The 21,878-nt window shown below is 42.6% G+C and overlaps 1 protein-coding gene across 6 annotated transcripts in view; it reads right to left on the bottom strand.

Moving 5' to 3' along the window:
- The window catches only part of agap1 (ArfGAP with GTPase domain, ankyrin repeat and PH domain 1), a 234,564-nt gene that overhangs the window by 35,108 nt on the left and 177,578 nt on the right, over nucleotides 1–21,878 (bottom strand). For 4 of the 6 annotated variants that reach the window (XM_075477312.1, XM_075477313.1, XM_075477308.1 and 1 more), the window contains 3 exons: nucleotides 17,502–17,670; nucleotides 12,746–12,910; nucleotides 9,281–9,442 (listed from right to left, as the gene is read on the bottom strand). In XM_075477312.1, the coding sequence (XP_075333427.1) occupies nucleotides 9,281–9,442; nucleotides 12,746–12,910; nucleotides 17,502–17,670 (496 nt within the window). The remainder of the gene's footprint in view (nucleotides 1–9,280; nucleotides 9,443–12,745; nucleotides 12,911–17,501; nucleotides 17,671–21,878) is intronic. The other 2 variants (XM_075477309.1, XM_075477311.1) reach the window with 2 other exon arrangements.

Raw genomic sequence — 21,878 nt, 5'->3', positions numbered from 1 at the left:
GAATAAAATTTATAAAAATTGATCAAAAATAAGAAAAATATCAACTCAAAATCACAAAAATATGAACAACATGTCTCAGAAATGATCAATTTAATTTATTCTAAATGCCAAAATAAAATAACTATATATAATTCATTATATAAATATTATATCTAAACAAAATGTCTAAAAGAATCAAAAACAGAAGAAACAAATGTTCAAAAACAAACTAATTAAAAAATGTGAATAAAAATGTGACTATAAAGTGCAAAAAATACGATATATTTAAACAAAGAACACGAATTAAAGTTATTTAATAAGAAAACATAAAAATGAAAAAGAATGAAGAATATTAATCGGATAATAAATAAACAGGAAACATGAAGAAAATACCCTAAAATGACTAAAATAACCACAACAAACGAGTGAAATAACAGAATAACATCCGAGTATTCTGTGACAGGAAAATAAGAACAATAATATCTTAATATAAATGAGATGAAAAACACCAGATAAAATAATCTAACAGGCCTTTAATGGTTTATTTCTTGAATAAATCTGCGAGCTTCAGGTTTGTGGCAGAAAGGGTGAATTCTGAAGAACAAACCGCACAAAGTCAGAGTATCTGAAGCCCACCCATCAAGCTCCGCCCGAGCCCTGCAGGGTCAGCAGCCAGAATCCCATCATAATTAAATTCCCATGATTCTCTGTTTTCAGGGGGAGGGGGCGGAGGAGGGGGGGCTGCTTCACAATTATGGAAACCAACAATCCAGAAAGGCCCTGCCTCCCCTGCCGCAAATTAAACGCCGTGTCTGATTTAAATGCTGCACGCTGACCCGGCGCACCGCGGCGGCTAATGAATAAAACCGGGGGGGCATCAACGCCACCTTCTTGCTCTGAAAACCCCACCCGGACCTGCCCCGCGCTCCCGGGTGGAAACGGCGTGACATTTAAGCCTGTCGGTTTCTAACATGAAAGCTCTCACTTCCTGTTTCCAAAGAAGAAAAAAAAGCTCCGTGTGAGCCACACACGTGCACGGCCACGCACGTGCACGGCCACGCACGTGAGTTTGTTGTCATGTTGAGGAGGAGAAGACGCCATCAAGAGCCCACAAAAACGCCGGTAAAGCAAAACATTTGAGGCTAAAAATCAAAGTTGTAAACTGCGGTAGCTTAGAGGTAGCTTAGCGGTAGCTTAGAGGTAGTTTAGAGGTAGCTCCGCCACTGCTAAGCGCAGAGAAAACCAAGGTCAACGCACTTCAGAACAACTCAAGGTTCAAAAGCTTCTCGCGTGTTGCTTTAAGAGCTTTGATTCATGTTCTGGAGCTAAAAGACAGAAACTACTGGAAGGATAACTCCAAATATTTCACCCCATAGTTGGACCGTTATGGACCTCAGCATCAGAAAACAACATAATCCAGAACTTTCCGTAAAAGCTTCAGATTAAAAGCTCTTTGTCGACTCTAATTTGCTCTCTTTGTGAAACAAATGGACGACCCCGGCCCCAGAAATGTAAATATGTGTGCTGCTTTGTTTGTAGCCCGCTCCGCTGCCCCCTAGTGGCCCAAAACAGCAAAGAGTTTGATCATTTGTTCAGGTGTTGAGATGATTGTGTTTATACTGGATGTGTTTTCCCTTTTATCTGGATATATCTGGAGGTGAAGAGGAGACGTCTGGCATGCAGAGCAGGAATAAAACAGAGAAAAAGGAGGAGGAAGTTTAAACCTTTTCGTCCCTGATCATCAGGGGAAATGTGAGATCTCTGAGCTTGGAGCCCTGATGTGTGGAGCCATGTTTGTGAGCTGATTTGTGTTTTATTTTGTTCTCTATTTATAAAAACAGACCATCTATAATAATTATTAATATTGCTGTAATATAATTTACATTCAAGGATTGTCATTTTCCAGCTTGGGATCACTAAAGTATATCTATATCTATATTTATATCTATTAATAAAGTTTTATTGACCTGAACTAAAAAAAACACTTGATAATTTCAGCAAATTAAATGTGAAATTGACAAATTTTCTCATTTTTTTAATGAAACAAAAATTATTTTTGTTTTTTTCTTTACTTTTTTTCTCACAATATTAAACTTAAAATAAAATGTTTTTTAAACGCAGCCTGAAAAAAATGAGCATCAGAAACAAAAAAATATAAAAAATGTTCTGAAAAAATGTATCGATAAAAAGTGATTAAAAAAAAGTTTTAAAAAAATATGACAAATAAAATACGTATAAAAAAGTAAATTAAATGCCAGAAAATAATTGATTAGCAAAACTAAAATATTCCTAAAAAAGAAAATATAGAAAAGTTCATAAAAAAAAAATCTGAAAAAAGTATGCAAACCAAAACCAAAACAAAAAATATCAGTAAAATGTCAGAAAAAAATATACAAATGTGGGAAAAATTCTCAAAAAAATATAAAGAAATACAATTTTCTAAAAAAAATGTGATTAGAAATGTTTTAATGTTAATAAAATAACACTAATGTTTAAATAAAATGTCACAAATCAATAAAATCTGAAAAAATAAGTTTAATGAGTTAAATGAATCAAAGGTTTTTAATTTTTTTCCCAATATAACGTGAAAATAACTAAATGATTAAATTGGAACGATTTGTAAAAAAGAAGTCTGATAAAATGGGGAAAATGTGTAGAAAAATATTGAAAAACTGAGCTTTAAGAACTTTAATCTTTTGAAAGCTTAAAGGACGATATATATACACGTTATATATATATATATATATATTAGGGCTGGGACTTTAGCGTGTTAATTTCAATTAATTAACTACACACATATTAGCGCGTTAAAAAAAATAACGCATTTTAATCGCACACTATAATTTATTTATTTATTTATATTTTTTTTTAAATACAGACGGATGGAAGCGTCGACAAGAGCGTGGTTGTGTGCAGATTATGCAACAAGGAATTCGCGTATCACCGCAGCGTATCAAGCAAGCCTCAAATTTCACCTCAACGCTAAACATGTAGCAGCTAGCGTGGAAGCTAACGGGGCCCAACGCAGCTTAACATCCAAGATTCTATATACTGTGTTTTCGTGCATGCTACATTCAGATTTCAAATAGGGATATGTTCTGTGTTTGTTGAAATATTGTTGAAAATGTTAATTTTCTAAAGGATAAAGTATATGCGATTAAAATGCGACTAATTTGGATTAATTAATTTCAAAGCCTGTAGTTAACGCAATTAAAAATTTTAATCGAGTCACAGCCCTAATATATATATATATATTATATGATGAAACAATCAATTTAAACTTTATTTATAAAGCACTTTTCACACAAGAGGAACTAAAACAAAGAAGAATCTGTCACATAAAACAAGATAAAAGGCCTAAAAACTGACGGTGAGAAATGAACGCAGTGGTTTTCCAGATGTTTCGGCACATCTGGAGGTTTTCGGGAGCTGATTCCACATAAAAGCTGCAGAAAGACTGAAATCAGCGTCTTCCTGAACGAAGCGTTACCTGCAGCTCAGTCTGACCCCAGACTGCTGAAGGTTCCAGGTACTTTGGAAGCTGCCGGGCCTCTGCTCGGCGCCGCTGTGCGCGACTAAACGTATGCACAAACGCACGCCGACACACGGGCGGCGGGCCGTCCTGGTAATTACTGCCACCGCTCTCGGCTACTGTGGGTGACATTCGCGCAGAGAGAGGTGGCGCCGAGGCAATTTGTGAACTCTGACACCGGCAACCTTTAGCAGCACAAACAGCACAATCCAAATATACAGCGTTTACAGCACGCAGGCAGGCGGGGGGGCGGCGGGGGGCAGCACAGGCACACCAGCCTATCACCCAGACTGTGAGGTGGCCAGGCCGGCGCAATGAGAGGGGAGGCGTGCGGCGGACGAAAGGGGGCCTCAGGAAACACAAATTAAAAGCCTTAAATGTCAGCGCACACAGTATTGCTTTGCGACACAGGTCATTACTCGCCATATTATTCGCAGCCTTTTACCGCATTAATAACCTGGAAAACACTGATTGTTCTCAAGTTTGTCTGGAGATCTGCAGCCGTTTCTCCCCGCTGCTCAGATTCTGCAGGATTCTTTTCTGTCTGAATGGCAACAAAAAGTCACTTTTCTTGTCATATAAAAGGGAGTTTTGGATTCATCTTTAATTAGAGCATCAAAACGTGCTCTCAGGGCGTTCTAGCTTTAATTTTGGCCCCTCTGGACTCCCATACCTGCAGTTTATCGTGCATATTTGGATCTTTCTCGTCTGAAACGAGTGAATCTAAAGCACAGGAGATGCCCTGTCGGGGGTCTGCTGGACCACCAGCACTCGGCCCCTTTTTGTTTTCCACCTGTTTGACCCCGGCTGATGGTAATTAACCCGATTAACCCCGACTTTAAAGGACTCCGTGATGACAGCGATACGCTGCAGGTGCATCCACCACCTGACACAGTTTACCGGCTGGGAAATCAAAGCTCCTCCTCAGGAATGTGTGCAGCTACCTGCCAGGCTCAGGTTTCAAAGCTGGGCTGCGACCGGCAGCATACCTGACACAGGTGTGCGGTGGCAGACCGACACGAGTCAGGCTCTCCGAGAGCCTTAATGGCGCCTTTAAAGTCCCCGATTGGCAGGAATTCCTTGAATTCCTTTATTCTCGAGGGTTTTGTTGTGCTCCCCCTGAGTTTGGGAAGAAGAAACCTATGAAGAATAATCAGGGACCCTCATGGTCCAGATGAGGTCCAGAAACTCGTCATCGAGTCCCAAACCATGACACTTCCACCACCGTGCTTCAGAGCTGAGCCGGTCATCTGTTTATTCATCAAACTCAGTGGGATCACATGGCACCGAAAGGATCGAACTATTGGCTAAATAACAATAAGAATGAGTTATTAAGTACATGTAGACACCTTAATCTGACTAAGAATTGGACCGGATCGGGTTATTGGCTAAATAACAATAAGAATGAGTTATTAAGTACATGTAGACACCTTAATCTGACTAAGAATTGGACCGGATCGGGTTATTGGCTAAATTACAATAAGAATGAGCTGAGCAAGGGTAATTCTGCTTGGATATATGGCGGTGAATGAATGGGATCAGAGGCACAAAGCGTGTCATACCCCAGTATGATAGGTGGCGCTGTACCCATTCCAGCTGTTGCTAATAGCTTGGTTTCTCGTCACGTCACAGTGCTGCATCGTGAACGCGCGAAATCCAGATAGATGTCAGGAAGTGAAGTCTGCCCATAGAACTGCTGTGTAAAAAAAAAATCAAGATGGCCGTGTTTTGTGCTGTTTACGGCTGCTCCAACCGTTCTACCCGTGAAAAAGAAAAAAGTTTTTTTTAGAATACCAAAGGTTGTCGTACACAAAGGTGAGAAATGTAAAAAGCTAACAGAACAACGCTGTAAAAAATGGATTTCAAACCTCCGTCTGCAGTCTGGAGGAGCAGAGTCTGTGTACTCGTGTCTGCAGCGACCACTTCGTCAGAGGCATGTTAGCTAACGGCTAACTTTGTTTTTGTGGCTCTGTTTATATAGCATTGGGGTGTTGTTAAATACTCATTTACTTAGTAATGATTATTAAGTTTCTAGTAGTCTAATATGGGCTTCATTGTGACTTTTTAGGCGTCCCTAGCGCTTTGGGTGACGTTTAGTCGGTAGACTGGGCTCAAGCTCGGTTACGAAACCACTAAGCCGAAATCCGAGGCATCTCTTCAACGAGAGCAAAGGATGAAGCTCAAGGAGGACCAACAAAAACATTCTAGAAACTGGCTCTAAATCTCTACAATACGGACTCTCTGGAACGGTTTCCTCCATAGACGTAGTCGCCATATTTACTTCCTGACAACCATCTGAAAACCGCGCCCCCTTACGACCACGTGACTGAAACCAAGCTATAGAGCCACTTCCTGTTGACCTCTTCACCACCACCACCAACAACAACAACAAACTCAGGCATTGGAGAAAGATGTAGAACGCAGAGCAAGATGAAGCTTCGTCCCTCTACATTTGGTCTGTGATGAGCTGCTTGTTGCACTGCCTGCTGTGCAGAGCGAGCAGTCCCCTGCTTCCGAGCAGCAAACACCGTAACAGGCGCGGCTGTCGGCAGGCGGCAGCAGGCAGTGATACGAAGGGAGAGAAAATAGGGCCAAGAGATTGTGAGGTCTGACTTTTTCCTGGAGAACCATTTTGTGATGCAAAATGTCGGTCTGCCTTTTGAACGCATATTGTTCTGAGAAGCAAAACGCTTTATTTTTTAAACCCCAGCCAACTAGCCGGACTACCTTCATCAACACCAAAACGAGGCTGGAACTCTGCTCACAGGACGCAGCAGGGGGTAAGAAGATGTTCAGAAATGATGTTGCTGATATGGGATGTTACACAGCTTCATGTCAAAAGAGGCGAACTATCCCTTTAAAGCTGCTGAAAACCTGCTTTTCTGACATGTTACATGAACAGAAATGTTGGAGGAGTCGGCGCTCTGATGCTGAGGCGGACGGCAGAAACATGGCGGCGGCAGGTGGTCCTACCTGGGGGAGCTCGGCCGCAGAGGGCGGTCCCCCCTCATGAATTACCCCGGGCCTCGCTCTGACACAAAGATACTTCACACGCCAGCCCGGCGTGACAGCCCGCGAGCCGGCGGCCGGCCGAGCGCGCCCGGTGCTTAATGGCTAAATTGGGAAGACTGTTACTAATCGCTTATTGAATAATGAAAGTGACACAGCTGATAAAAGATTTCAATACGCTGGATTATTTATAATATTTCACTTAAGCCTCTCCGGCTGACTAATGGGGGTGCGAGCTGAGGGAGCGCCTGACGGCGGGCGGAGGAGGCGATGATGAACCGCCGCTCGGGTTTGATGGAGGAAAAGAAACGGAAGAAAGAAAGGAAGGAAGGAAGGAAGGAAGAGGAGGAAAGAGAAGGGAAAGCAGGAAAACAAGGACACCAGGAGGAGAAGGAGAAGAAGAAGAAGGACACCAGGAGGAGGAGAAGAAGAAGAAGGACACCAGGAGGAGGAGAAGAAGAAGAAGAAGAAGAAGAAGGAGAAGAAGGAGAAGAAGGAGAAGAAGAAGGAGGAGAAGAAGAGTGGAGGAGGATCAAATGAAAGCTGATCCGATCCGTCACTCAGGCAGCCACTTGTCCTGTCAGCTGCTTGTTGCCGCGGTGATGAAAGGAGGAACATTACACATCTGCTGCCACATCTGTTCAAACGTGTGTGTGTGTGTGTGTGTGTGTGTGTGTGTGTGTGTGCACGTGTGTGTGGGCGCACGTGCACGGCAATAAAACCGTCCAGATTATGATCCCAAAGAAATGACCAATAACAACGAAAGACTGATGTTCTGGGATCGGCCCGCGCTCAGCGATCGATGCTCGTGTTGATCGATCGACGCTCGTGTCGATCGCGGCGTGCACGTTTTGGTCTGTGACGCACTGACTCAGAAGTCCAGCACGACATCACATAACTCCCAACTAATCCAATCAAAGCTTACCCACTTTATTAGTCACAGGAACAGGACCAACGGGCTTTTCTCTTTACGGTTTCCATCAGATCACCAAGTGAATTCAAAGCAACACGTAGAAGATCCGGTTCCTTCCAATCGGCTGGTTTGGAGGGAATGAACCGGTGTGGCCAGCAGGTGGCGCTGTGGTCGACATTAGGACCAGCTCAGACAATAATTTCTGTCCGTTCGTTCTCGAACGTTCTCCAAATCTTAGGACGTTTTTCTAACTTTTCTTTCCATCGAGGGTGTTTATTTTACTGATTGGTTTTCAACTGGTTTTAACTGGTTTTCACTGGTTTTAACTGGTTTGCAACTGGTTTTCAACTGGTTTTAACTGGTTTTCACTGGTTTTAACTGGTTTGCAACTGGTTTTCAACTGGTTTTAACTGGTTTTCAACTAGTTTTAAACTGGTTTTCACTGGTTTTCAACTGGTTTTAACTGGTTTTCATTAGTTTTCAACTGGTTTAAACTGGTTTAACTGGTTTTAAACTGGTTTTGAGACTTTGTTCTTCCTTTTGACTTGGTATTAAACAGATTTTGGGGTTTACAAACAACTTTTTGGCTTTGGTCGAAAACAGGTCTGGGTTTGGTTTTAAACTGGTTTTCGACTTTTTTTCTTTTTTTAAACTTAGCTTTAAATTGGTGTTCGACTTGGTGTTAACCGAATGTTGGACTTGGTTTAATACCAGTTGGTTTTCAACTGGTTTGTAGATGACGTCTTTAAATAGATTTGGACTTGGTTTTTGGCTAATTTTGGGCTTGATTTTTAAACCCGTTTAGGAATTGGTTTTGAAGTAGAGACAAAACTCAGTTTTAAACTGGTAAACACATTTGGTTTCACACCAGATCACTTGGTTTTGATATGATTTTAAAACTATATAATTTTAGGCTGGTTTTATACTTTATTTTAAGCTGGTTTTTAGACTTTTTTTCCTTTTGACTCAGTATTAAACCAGTTTTCGGCTTATTTTAAAACCACTTTTTGGCTTTGGTAGGAACCAGGTTTGAGATGGTTTTAAATTGGTTTTTGAACTTGATTTAAAACCACTTCTTGGCATTGTTTTGGGCTTAGTTTTAAATCAGTTTTTAACTTTAATACAAGTTTAAACTGATTTTGGACTTGGTTTTAAACCAGTTTTGAGTTTGGTTTAATACCACTCATGAACTTGGTTTTAAACTGGTTTGTGCGTGTGGTTTTAAAACAGATTTGAACCTGTATTTAAACTAATCCGTACTTTACGTGGATTTGGAAGGATTTTGGTCTGGTTTTAAACTTAGTTTTTGGAAAACCTTGAAGCATCTCCCAGCTGGCTGAGTTTCTGTTACAGACTCAGTGTGTTTACATGTGTTTACATGCACCTTAAGAACCAGAGTGCAACCAAAAGAAACCTCATTCCAATTGGGGAACAGATTTCTTCGTGCGTGACCCAATGCTACAGCTAATGCTGTTATTTTCAGGTAAATCTTACCAAAATATTGAATCTGGTTTCTGAATTATCACAGTGCATGTAAACACGCGTCTGTTCACAGACTTAAAGAGAAGAAGAAAGTCAAACATGGTGGAGGGATGAAGGGCTGACAGAATGTTACAATGGATAGATCCTTCCCTCCCAGTGGAGGTCAGGAGTCTCAGACGATCACATGACGGCGTTTCCCAACCCGGGTCCCAAATTCTTCCAATGTGACAGAGTAGTGTCTAAGTGGGGTGTAAACATCTGAAGGTTCATGTGAAATCGGGGCTCTGAGACCTCTTCGGGGGGCTGGATTTGTTCCACCCAGGCAGGGAAAGTGTGAGGCGAGAGGGGGGGTGGGATGGAGTTACCTTCCGCAGTACCAGAGAGGCCGTCGGCTTTGAAGTTGCTGGTGCTCTTCTTCCTTCGGTGCTTTTTGCGGTTGGCGTGCGGCGATGGCGGCGGCTCCATCTTAGGACTGGTGGTGCTGGAGATACTGGGACTGGAGCAGACCGAGTCGCCCAGGCCCGTGTCTGTGAATTCAAACACACGTCATCTGGATCAGAACGAAGGTGGCGTCTAAACCTGAAGGCAGCAGGCGGCATGTTGTTTACACAGTTCGCTGAAATCGAGTTTTACGACCGATACGACGGACATATAGGCTGTGTTCGAAACCGCCTACTTTTCCTACTACTCATACTAACTTTAACTTTTTTTAAGTTCCCGGATGCATACTAGATTCTCCGAAATGTTGGGTATGCATCATGAGGTTACTACTCATACTCAAACTACCCAAGATGCAACGTAACGTGACGTCGCCGGTCGTCATTTCCTCTCAAAACGGCAGTTTCAAGCTAGCTACAACGAGGGTAGGTTCACTTCCTGTTTTCAAAACAAAAGCACCAATTGTATGGTAATGGCTTTCCCTATGATAAAAGGCAACGGGTATTTTATTTTGTGAAAATAACAGGAAGTGCGTTGCTCACTGCGGCTAGCTTTAGTAGCGCCGAATTCGTGTGAACAAAATTGTAAACAGCCGGTATTTTGTCAGGTTTTCAACACGTTGGGGATCTAAACGACTACTTTCTCACCTGAAAATGTTTCAAATGTTGCTAAAGTTTACAGAGTTTAGAGCTTAAGAGAAATCAGCTTCAGGCCGGCTGATTTCGGCTCGGGCAGGAGCGAAATGCATTGTGGGTAAACGCTCTGCATACTGTCTGATCGATGAGTATGCAGTATGGAAGTATGTAGTATGCAGTATACTGTATGTAGTATGCAGTATACTGTATGTAGTATGCAGTAGGCGGTTTCGAACACAGCCTTAGAGAGAATTTCAATCTGCCGTGCTGTCACTTCCTGAGTGGACTAATGGGCTCCGATGCCAGTTTTAAACGTTTTTTTTTTACTTGATTTGGACTGGTTTTTGGCGAGAGTTATGGGGCTTCAGATTCTGAACAGGTTTAAACTGGTTTTGGACTTCTCAGAGTGGATTCAAGTCTGTCTTAAATAAGTTTGAGGTCTGATTTTGGACTCATTTTAAAATGAATTTGGATTAGTTTTGGATCGGTTTTATAATAGTTTTTGCGCTTTGTTGTGCTGATTTCTGTTATAGACTGGAATAGGAATTGATTTTAGACATGGTTACAGCGTAGCTTTGGTTTTAAGCCTCTCTATGCAAACTTTATGCTGATTTTAAACTACTTTGAGACTATGTTTTAGACTGAGTTTAGACAGGTTTTGAACTGGTTTGGGACAATGTTTTAGACTGAGTCTAGGCAGGTTTTGAACCAGTTTAGACAATGTTTTAGACTGAGTTTAGACTGATTTTGAACCAGTTTAGACAATGTTTTAGACTGAGTTTAGACTGATTTTGAACCGGTTTGAGACAACGTTTTAGACTGAGTCTAGACTGGTTTTGAACCGGCTTGAGACTGTGTTTTAGACTGAGTTTTATGTTTTTTCTTCTGCTTATTATTAAGATTCTGGCCGTTGGACTGGTGTTGTTACAGAGTGAGGATGGTTAGCAGCAATCTGATGCTGGTTAAATCCGACAGGCACAAAACGCCGTGACATTTAGGGATTTTTAAAGGATATCATCCTGAAAAGCCTACGTGGTGGAACCCTAACGACACGGAGCCGTGTTCAGGATGGGAGCTGGGGGCGAGCGAGGCTATCAGAGCAGGGAGTGCAGTCTCTCTCTCTGGCCTCCACTCTTCAGGCAGCTGCTGACAGCTGTGACTAGCGGCAGAATAAAATAACATTCAGCTTCCATCAATATCACGGCGCAGCAGCTCTGTGACATGGCGCAGTGTGTATCTGTGTGTGGACGGAAACACATCTGCACAAAAACACGCACACACACACGCATGCGAGCGCTCGCCGGCCGCCGCGTCCCCGAACGCCAGACAGCCCCAAGGACGGCCATAACTTATTTTACAATCGTTTAGTCTCAGCTCAAGTGGAAAATGTGACAACTTATCTCTGCTGACAAGATGCCATCCCCGAGCGCGCAATTAACCGCCGTGGATTAACGGCGCTCCCATCTGCAAGCCGCGCTCCATCCACGTCAGCCCACCCCCGGCCCTCCACCCCCGGCCCCACCTCCACCCTCTCAGCTCAAGTCTTCCTCTGATTGTTTTCTGCTGTGGGTTCCATCTCCTGGACTCAACAAAAGAAGAAGAAGAAGAAGAAGAAGAAGAAGAAGAAGAAGAAGAAGAAGAAGAAGAAGAAGAAGAAGACACCTTTTGTGCTGTAAAACTCAAAGTAGGAGAAGAAGAAAGTGGCCTTTACGGGTTTACCTACAGCTGCATCTTATCTGCTTGTTTTTTAAATGTTTCTCTGGTTTCCAGTTCAGTTTTGGGCTGGTTTTAGAATAGCTTCTGTGTCTGGCCTCGGCTATTTTGGACTGGACTCTAAACTGGTTCGAGGTTTGGTTTTGGGCTGGTTTCAAACTGGCTTTGAGCTTGAATTCAACCCTGTTTTATTTCTTTTTGGGAAGATTGTCTTCAACCTTTGGCTTGGTTTTGGGTCGGCTTTGGACCAGTTTAGGTGAGAATTTAAACCAGTTTAGGGGGTGCGTTTAGATTACCTTTGAACTGGTTTTAGAAACTTTCTGGAGGGTATTAAGCAGGTTTTCAGCATCATTGTAATCTGGTTTTGGGCTGGTTTAAACTGCTTTTAATCTTCTTTAACCGATTTGGAACTAGTTTCATGATGATTTAGGATCGAATCATAAAACAAGAGACTACAGAGTGTGAGGTATTCAGAAAACCTTTGAATTAAGGATTCATGACTTTATCATAATGTCTTAATTTAGCATGAATCTGTTTTTTAAGGATCCTCCGAGGCGATGAACGAGTGTCCTCACAACTCTAGCAACACTGGTGTGTATTTGTGTGTTTTGGTGTATGTGTTGGTGTATGTGTGGGGCCCCTGGGAGTCAATTGAAAACATTTCACAGCTCTAAACGTTATTTAAGGAAGGCTGGAAGGCGTAGGACTGACAACTGAGCTGCCAGTTAAGCTTATTGTCATCAGGACAACACACAGCCTGACAGCTGTCAGTCTTTGCCGCTCGTTGTGTGTGCACGTTTGTGTGTGTGTGCACGTTTGTGTGTGTGCACGTTTGGTCCTCAGGAGGTAATGCTGCCACTTCAAGTCTCTCACACACACGTAAACGCAGTCCATTAGCTTGACAAACTGTTAAGGCAGCATTAGCGCTGTGGCAGGTGGATCAATGGGAGACAGATGATAGGCCCCCTCACTGAGCTCCACCGTGAGGCCCACTGAGCCCCGGTGTGGAGCTGCACGTGTGGACTCCGTCCCTACATCACCGACCTGTGCTGACTCCGGAGTTGGCGATGACGGTGGCGTCGGTCCACTGGTCGGCGCTGGAGACGGAGTAGGAGCGCTGGTGCATCCCCTCCATGCCGCGGCTGTTGAAGGACACCAAGCTGACGCCGCTCGCCATCTGAGACGCCGACGAGCTGCTGGTCACCGAACCTGAGAGAGGAGAGAAGGTCATGGCTGAGGTCATCACTGCGAAACACACGAGTATCTAAAGCAGTTTACTCCATTATTTACTGCCCATTGTTCATCTAAAGGCAGCCAATCACATTCAGTTCAACAGAATCAGGTTTCAACTGGTTTTACACCGACTTTAGGCTGGTTTCAACTGGTTTTGGTCTTTGTTTTACACCGACTTTAGGCTGGTTTCAACTGGTTTGGGACTTGGTTTTAGACCGACTTTAGGCTGGTTTTGGACCTGGTCTGACACAGACTTTAGGCTGGTTTTGGACCTGGTCTGACACTTCTGAATTTAGGCTGGTTTTCAAGTGGTTTTGGACTTAGTATTAGACCGACTTTAGGCTGGTTTTGAACTGGTTTTGGACTTGATTTTGGACCGACTTTAGGATGGTTTTGAACTGGTTTTGGAATTGGTTTAAGACTGACTTTAGGCTGATTTGAACTGGTTTTGGACTTGGTTTTAAACCGACTTTAGGCTGGTTTTCAACTGGTTTTGGACTTGGTTTTAGACTGACTTTAGGCTGGTTTTCAACTGATTTTGGACTTGGTTTTAAACCGACTTTAGGCTGGTTTTCAACTGGTTTTGGACTTGGTTTTAGACCGACTTTAGGCTGGTTTTCAACTGGTTTGGGACTTGGTTTTAGACCGACTTTAGGCTGGTTTTGGACCTGGTCTGACACTTGTGACTTTAGGCTGGTTTTGAACTGGTTTTGGACTTGATTTTGGACCGACTTTAGGATGGTTTTGAACTGGTTTTGGACCTGGTCTTACACCGACTTTAGGCTGGTTTTGAACTGGTTTTGGGCTTTTTGTTGCCCAGTAACAGAGTCGGTGTGGAACCACAAGGTGATGGTGTTTGATGGATAAAAAGTATTTGCACAGATCCGAGAGAGAAGATGTCAGTACTGAGGTTATCACTGTGCTGCCCTCTAGAGGCTGGAGGGCAAAACAAAGGTAGCAAGAAACCAGTTTACTCCATCATTTACAGCCATTTTTCATCCAAAGGCAGCCAATCACATTCAGTTGAACAGAATCAGACCTTTAAAGATGGATGAACCTTCATTCCTGGAAAAGCCTCGGACTCTGTGCAGATCCATCGTGCTGTTTAAGCGTTTGACAGTGCAGTGATGAGGAGCACGAAGCATTAAAAAAGAGCTTCTTCTTTTCTCTCTGGCTGCATCCCTGTTGGATTTTAAAACCTCCAAACACACAAATCTTCCACTTCCTCTTTGCGTGCACGCTCTCCTCCATCCACGGCTCAGACTCGCAGGGGGCCCATAAAAGCAGCCTCTTACGTCCTGGCTGCTTAAATCAAACGAGGCTGCGGCGTGCTCCAGCAGCCGGCTGAATCACCCCCCCCCCGCCTCACCCTCATTCTCTCATTACAGCTCATTTCTTGGTGCTGGCTGAGTGGAGCCTCGACTCTGATTGCATTAATATTCATGACAATAATTAGTACATGGAGTACGGCTCACTGAATATTCATGCTATTAGCTCGGGCCTCCTGGATCCCCGTGTGTGTGTGTTTGATTTAAGCTTCATAAGCGCTGCTTTTATGTGTGCTCATCCACTTTTGTTTTACGGCGCCTTGCTTCAGGTGATAAGAGGCGTTCAACGTGTTTCAAGGCTGTTTTTAAATGTCGAGTCCTCTTTGCTTTGGGTTCAGGACAAAAGACGACGAGTGTAAACAAGAGCGGCGATTAGCAGATCAGTCGGCTGCATGATGTAAGAAATATTAGCAGCTTGAATTATGTCCAGTTTTATTTATGTTTAATGTGTTTAGTAACATTCATGGATCTGTATGAACAGAATGGAGGTAAAAGTAGATTTTAGGCTGTCTTTGAACATGTTTTTACGCTGATTTCAGGCTGTCTTTGAACATGTTTTTATGCTGATTTTAGGCTGTCTTTGAACATGTTTTTATGCTGATTTCAGGCTGTCTTTGAACATGTTTTTACGCTGATTTCAGGCTGTCTTTGAACATGTTTTTACGCTGATTTTAAGCTGTCTTTGAACATGTTTTTAAGCTGATTTTAGGCTGTCTTTGAACATGTTTTTAAGCTGATTTTAGGCTGTCTTTGAACATGTTTTTATGCTGATTTCAGGCTGTCTTTGAACATGTTTTTACGCTGATTTCAGGCTGTCTTTGAACATGTTTTTACGCTGATTTTAAGCTGTCTTTGAACATGTTTTTACGCAGATTTTAGGCTGAAAATGTTTTTACGCTGATTTTAGGCTGTCTTTGAACATGTTTTTACGCTGATTTAAGGCTGTCTTGGAACATGTTTTTTGTCTGATAATTGTTTGCTTTTGTCCTGTAAAGTTTTTTAGTTTATGTTTTAGGGGTTTCTGGACTTGTTTCAGGATGATTGAAACTTTACCTTGAATCTGAAAATCGAGGTGGCAGTTTTTGGTTCCTATGTTCTAATATCAGATTTAATCACAATCTTTTATGGGTTTCCATTTAACCCGATGGTGATGAAAATGGGAGAAAATGGTCCTGGTTGGGAGGTATTACTCTGTGGAACCAGCTGCCAGTTTGGGAGGCAGAGCCTTCAGTTATCAGGCCCCTCTCTGTGGAACCAGCTGCCAGTTTGGGAGGCAGAGCCTTCAGTTATCAGGCCCCTCTCTGTGGAACCAGCTGCCAGTTTGGGAGGCAGAGCCTTCAGTTATCAGCCCCCTCTCTGTGGAACCAGCTGCCAGTTTGGGAGGCAGAGCCTTCGGTTATCAGGCCCCTCTCTGTGGAACCAGCTGCCAGTTTGGGAGGCAGAGCCTTCAGTTATCAGCCCCCTCTCTGTGGAACCAGCTGCCAGTTTGGGAGGCAGAGCCTTCAGTTATCAGGCCCCTCTCTGTGGAACCAGCTGCCAGTTTGGGAGGCAGAGCCTTCAGTTATCAGGCCCCTCTCTGTGGAACCAGCTGCCAGTTTGGGAGGCAGAGCCTTCAGTTATCAGGCCCCTCTCTGTGGAACCAGCTGCCAGTTTGGGAGGCAGAGCCTTAACAATTGGCTTGAATTGGACTGTATTTTCTAAGTATCTTGAGAGGACATTCGTTGGATTTGACGATTTATAAACTGAATAATTAAGGACTGAGAGCCCAAATGTTTGCATCCGTTTGATCTGACTGTGTCAGCTTTCAGTTGTGCTGCAGCTTTGATTGGGCAGAAACAACTCGGCCCGTCGAAGAGGAACTTTACGCTGCTGGGAACCTTTTTAGTCCCATGGACTTAAAGTTCTGGGTACTTTAGACTGAAACGCAACTTTTGTTGCTTCTTCCTGTCTCATAACTCATCACATTGACTGTTGTCCATGGAAAGTAAAACATGTAAAAACTGGAACTTATTCTGAAATCGAATTAATCAACAGCTGCAGTCAGAAAGAGGCGAAAAGGAGGCATAAACCACCTCTGACTGGTCATTTAGATACCTGATTCAGTTCAGGTACCTTCAAACAGGATCCAGTGTCCTCTGATGGCACATTACATCTCAGCATGATCATAAAAAGCAGCGCTTTGTTTGCTTTAGAGCTCTTTCAGGAGGAGCCTGATGTCCTTTAAAGTGCTGATTTTCACTCCAGATGTTTCTAAACCTTTCAGATGAGATTCACACCTGAAGGAGGATCAGATGGTTAAACTTTCAGTTCAACACGGAGCAGATTCTTTTGTTTGTAGGTTTTAATTAGGGCTGGGCAGCGATTAACATGTTTAATCTAATTAATCACATGATTTCCCTGATTAATCACGATTAATCGCATTTGTACACGGAATCCAAAAATGAATCCAAAAGTAGTGTATAGCCTTTAGCATTTAGTTTTATTTTAAATGTGCTGCCATATGAATGAAAGTGCCATAACATTTGTTGTGCAAACACACTTTTAACATCAGCATCTTTCTGTAGTTTTTATGTAGAAGCCTCGCTCCACTGTCTGTTTCCTTGAATGACTTGCTGCTATTAGTTGTGTGTGTTGCTCACAGACTTTTACAAAATAAAAGTCTGTGAGCAACAGACTTGTACAAAATAAAAGCCTGTGAGCGACAGACTTGTACAAAATAAAAGCCTGTGAGCGACAGACTTTTACAAAACAAAAGCCTGTGAGCAACAGACTTTTACAAAACAAAAGCCTGTGAGCAACAGACTTTTACAAAACAAAAGCCTGTGAGCGACAGACTTTTACAAAACAAAAGCCTGTGAGCAACAGACTTTTACAAAACAAAAGCCTGTGAGCAACAGACTTTTACAAAACAAAAGCCTGTGAGCGACAGACTTTTACAAAATAAAAGCCTGTGAGCAACAGACTTTTACAAAATAAAACCTGCGTTAATGCGTGATAAAATATTTATCGGCGTTAGATAATTAGTAAGTTAACATATTATTATTATTAACATATCGCGTTAACTCGCTCAGCCCTAGTTTTAAACGATTAGATTAGATTAATTTAAAGATTTTAAAACTCCCCAGAAGTCGAGTTTTGACTTTAACTCGGTGATTCGACTTCTTCTGCACAGTTTGAAGCTGTTTGAAAGGGAAAAAAGCAGCCTTTCTTTGGGATGAAACTACAGAAAAGGCGCTGACCCGCAGGCTGCCCGAGCTGCAGGCCGCTCATGTCCTTGGTCAGGCCGTTGGTTTTGGGGCTCGGCATGGCGGCGCAGGTGGACACGGCGCGTGGCGGCCGCTTCCCCGGCACCTTCACCGTGGTTCTGAGCAGGTCGATCTCCTTCCCGTGGACGTTCTGCATGTAGTCCTGCGAGAGGAGACAAATCACAGGGTCATTCTGAGGTAAGTGGGCTGTTAAACAGGTAGAACAACAGTGTGAAAACAGTGTGAAAACAGTGTGAAACAGTGTGAAAACAGATAGAACAACAGTGTGAAAACAGGTAGAACAACAGTGTGAAAACAGGTAGAACAACAGTGTGAACACAGTGTGAACACAGTGTGAAAATAGTGTGAAAACTCTCAGAGTGTGAGGGGAAGCCATCTCCTCAACATGAGTGGATTATCCCCGATAATAAGCCTCTAAATCTCCAAGTCACACAATGGAAACAAAGCCACGCTAATCCCTTAAAGCGGCGCTGAAGTGGACCAACACTCGGGTTCTGATTGGCTCCGCCCGCTCGCCAAAACCTCCAAAACGCAAGCAGCACGCGGTCAGAGGCCTCCTGAGCTCCCCCTCCGGTTCAGATCAGCTGAGGAGCGCTTGTTAAAGCCCACCCAGGTGTCCCTCTGAGGAGGGCGGAGAGTCGGAGGTGACCCGAGAGGAGCAGCGCATCGTGGGAGGTCGGCTTTTTGTTCTGATGCCTTCAGTGTTTCTCAAGAGGAGGAGGATGTGTTCGGGTAGAAAGGACACAGATGGAAACGAGGATTCTTCCCCCAAATACAAGTTATTTATGCTAAATGTGAACGTTAGAAACTGGAGATAATAATTCTTAAACCCTGATGAGACTTTAAGACACTTCAGATTTATATCCCTCACTGATCGACGCCCTGCAGGTCTGACCCCAAAAAGGCCAGATGCCAATATCATGGAGTCCCAGCGAGAGAAACTGTGGTGAGTTCGCCAAGATAATCCAAAAGCAAGACCAGTTTAGACCAGTTTAGACCAGCTAAGACCAGCTAAAACCAGCTTAGACCAGTTTAGGCCTGCTTAGACAAGTTTAAACCAGTTTATACCAGCTTAGACAAGTTAAGACCAGTTTAAACCAGCTTAGACCAGTTTATACCAGTTTAAACCAGCAGTTTATACCAGTTTAAACCAGTTTAGACCAGCTTAGACAAGTTAAGACCAGTTTAAACCAGTTTAGACCAGTTACGACCAGCTTAGACCAGTTTAGACCAGTTCCAATCATACACCAGTCCATGAACATGTAAAATAAGTAAAGAGCCCTAACTATCTTTAAATATCTCATAAATTAACACACAGTCCAAAACCTGGTCAGAAAGACAGCCTCCATCTGTCCAAAAAGTCTAGAACAAGACCGAACACCTCAGACAAAGTTCTAAACCTGTCCACAACCAATCCCAAAAACAAGAATGAACTGATCTTAACCATTTAAGAGATTGGAGATTGGGGAGATTGGACTGAAGACAAGTTTCGGTGCAATCTGTTGGTTTCCTTAGCTAGGAATTTATTTTTGAATTGGCTCTATATGAACGAATTGGATTATTTTATGAATAATTATGATTACAATTAATTGAATTCCAATTTTCTTGAATTGGACTTTATTATCTAAGTGCCTTGAGATGACATTTGTTGTATTTGGCGCTATATAAATAAAAATGAATTGAATTGAATTGAATTGAATTGAATTGAATTGCATTGAATTGCAAAACAGAGAAGAAAAGCACCAAAAAACCAAATCCAAACCAGTTATTGAAATCAAGTCCAAATAACAGTGGATCACAAGTGGAAGCCGGTCGAAAACCAGTCCAAAGACGACCTCAGAAGAGTCTAACGTGACGTGAAAAACCAAGAGCAAGTGTGACCCACAGAAGACTCGTAGGAGCTTCGGGTCGGAGGGCCGAGCGTTTCATCAGAGCAAACTTTAACTGTTGTTGTAAATAATAACGCATGAATAAAAGCTGCTCTGGGATCATTTCTGGAAGCATCCTCGCTTTGCTTCGACTTCACGAAGCCATAGATTAACACACACTGTGGTGCAACACACACCTTCAGTCTGTCAGTGTTTCCCGCCTCCTTCTGGCAGCTCGCCTGACAAAAGGCCAATTCAAAGCCAAGTGCTCTCGATGGCGTCTTAACAAGCCACTGGAGAGCCCTCGAGCCAGGGGCCCGCTGGGTAAACCCTCCACACACTCCGAGGCAGACGCACACACTTCCCTCCGACAGATTGACCGAAGTAATTGAGTCTCCATTTGCATCCGAGAGCTTTCATCACCGGCCCGGTCGTCCACGCCACACAGAAGGGTCCAGGACGGATGTGCGTATCGACCAAACACGCCAACAGCAGGTGGTGATGAGCGTGTGTGTGAGCGAGGAAAAACATTAACGGCTTACTACCGCCGAAGAAATGAAGTGTGTTAATAGCTGTTTGAGTGTGTCGGTATAAATGGATGCATAAACTGTGCTCTCAGAGTGAAAAATGCAACATGAACAGAGAGCTGGATACTGCTGACACGGAGGGAAACATGAATCTATAAAGAGTGAGAGGATCCAAGACGCAATCGATGCATGAAGAGACGGCAGCAGACAAAAGAGGAGAAGAAGAAGAAGATGCTCTGCAGCTGGACAGAAGATAGGAGAAAGTAAAGCTGATGGTCACTCCAGGTGAGGCTCACTAAACCAGTCCAGAACCAACCAAAAACCAGCCCGACATCAACCTAAAACCAGCCCGACATCAGCAAAAAACCCCTGAACTGTAGGCTTTAATAACGAATGCAACATCAGTTCTGCCTAAAACCAGTCCACAATCATCCTGAAACCAGTCCAGAAAACCCTAAAACATAAGATAAAAAATTGCATTTTACCAGACAAAAGCCAATCAATAATCAGACAAAAAACGTGTCCAACATCAGCATAAAAAGATGCTCCAAGACAGCTTGAAATCAGCTAAAAACATGTTCAAAGACAGCCTAACATCAATGTAAAAACATGTTCAAAGACGGCCTAAAATCAGCGTAAAAACATAATCCAAGACAGCCTAAAATCAGCGTAAAAACATGTTCAAAGACAGCCTAAAATCAGCGTAAAAACATAATCCAAGACAGCCTAAAATCAGCGTAAAAACATAATCCAAGACAGCCTAAATCAGCGTAAAAACATGTTCCAAGACAGCCTAAAATCAGCGTAAAAACATGTTCCAAGACAGCCTAAATCTGCGTAAAAACATGTTCCAAGACAGCCTAAAATCTGCGTAAAAACATGTTCAAAGACAGCCTAAAATCAGCGTAAAAACATAATCCAAGACAGCCTAAATCTGCGTAAAAACATGTTCCAAGACAGCCTAAAATCAGCGTAAAAACATGTTCAACGACAGCCTAAAATCTGCGTAAAAACATGTTCAAAGAGCCTAAAGTCAACGTAAAAACATGTTCAAAGACAGCCTAAAATCAGCGTAAAAACATAATCCAAGACAGCCTAAATCAGCATAAAAACATGTTCAGAGCCTAAAATCAACGTAAAAACATGTTCAAAGACAGCCTAAAATCAACGTAAAAACATGTTCAAAGACAGTCTAAAATCAGCGTAAAAACATGTTCAAAGACAGTCTAAAATCAGCGTAAAAACATGTTCAAAGACAGCCTAAAATCAGCGTAAAAACATGTTCAGAGCCTAAAATCAACGTAAAAACATTTTCAAAGACAGCCTAAAATCAGCATAAAAACATAATCCAAGACAGCCTAAATCAGCGTAAAAACATGTTCAGAGCCTAAAATTAACGTAAAAACATGTTCAAAGACAGCCTAAAATCAGCGTAAAAACATGTTCAAAGACAACCTAAAAAATTGAGTAAAAACATGTTCCCAGACAGCCTAAAATCAGCGTAAAAACATGTTCAAAGACAGCCTAAAATCAGCGTAAAAACATAATCCAAGACAGCCTAAATCAGCGTAAAAACATGTTCAGAGCCTAAAATCAACGTAAAAACATTTTCAAAGACAGCCTAAAATCAGCATAAAAACATAATCCAAGACAGCCTAAATCAGCGTAAAAACATGTTCAGAGCCTAAAATCAACGTAAAAACATGTTCAAAGACAGCCTAAAATCAGCGTAAAAACATGTTCAAAGACAGCCTAAAAAATTGAGTAAAAACATGTTCCCAGACAGCCTAAAATCAGAGTAAAAACATGTTCAAAGACAGCCTAAAATCTGCGTAAAACATGTTCCAAGACAGCCTAAAAAATTAACCTGGAACATCAAAATAAAACATGTCCACCACCAAGTATAAAACCAGTTTGTAACGACGCTGAAAAATCAGGCTAAAAACAGCATTATA

The sequence above is a fragment of the Odontesthes bonariensis genome, chromosome 11 (assembly GCF_027942865.1).
Source record: "Odontesthes bonariensis isolate fOdoBon6 chromosome 11, fOdoBon6.hap1, whole genome shotgun sequence".
Taxonomy (NCBI): Eukaryota; Metazoa; Chordata; class Actinopteri; order Atheriniformes; family Atherinopsidae; genus Odontesthes; species Odontesthes bonariensis.
Note: the sequence above shows the minus strand (reverse complement) of the source record. Positions and strands in the feature narration are given on the sequence as shown.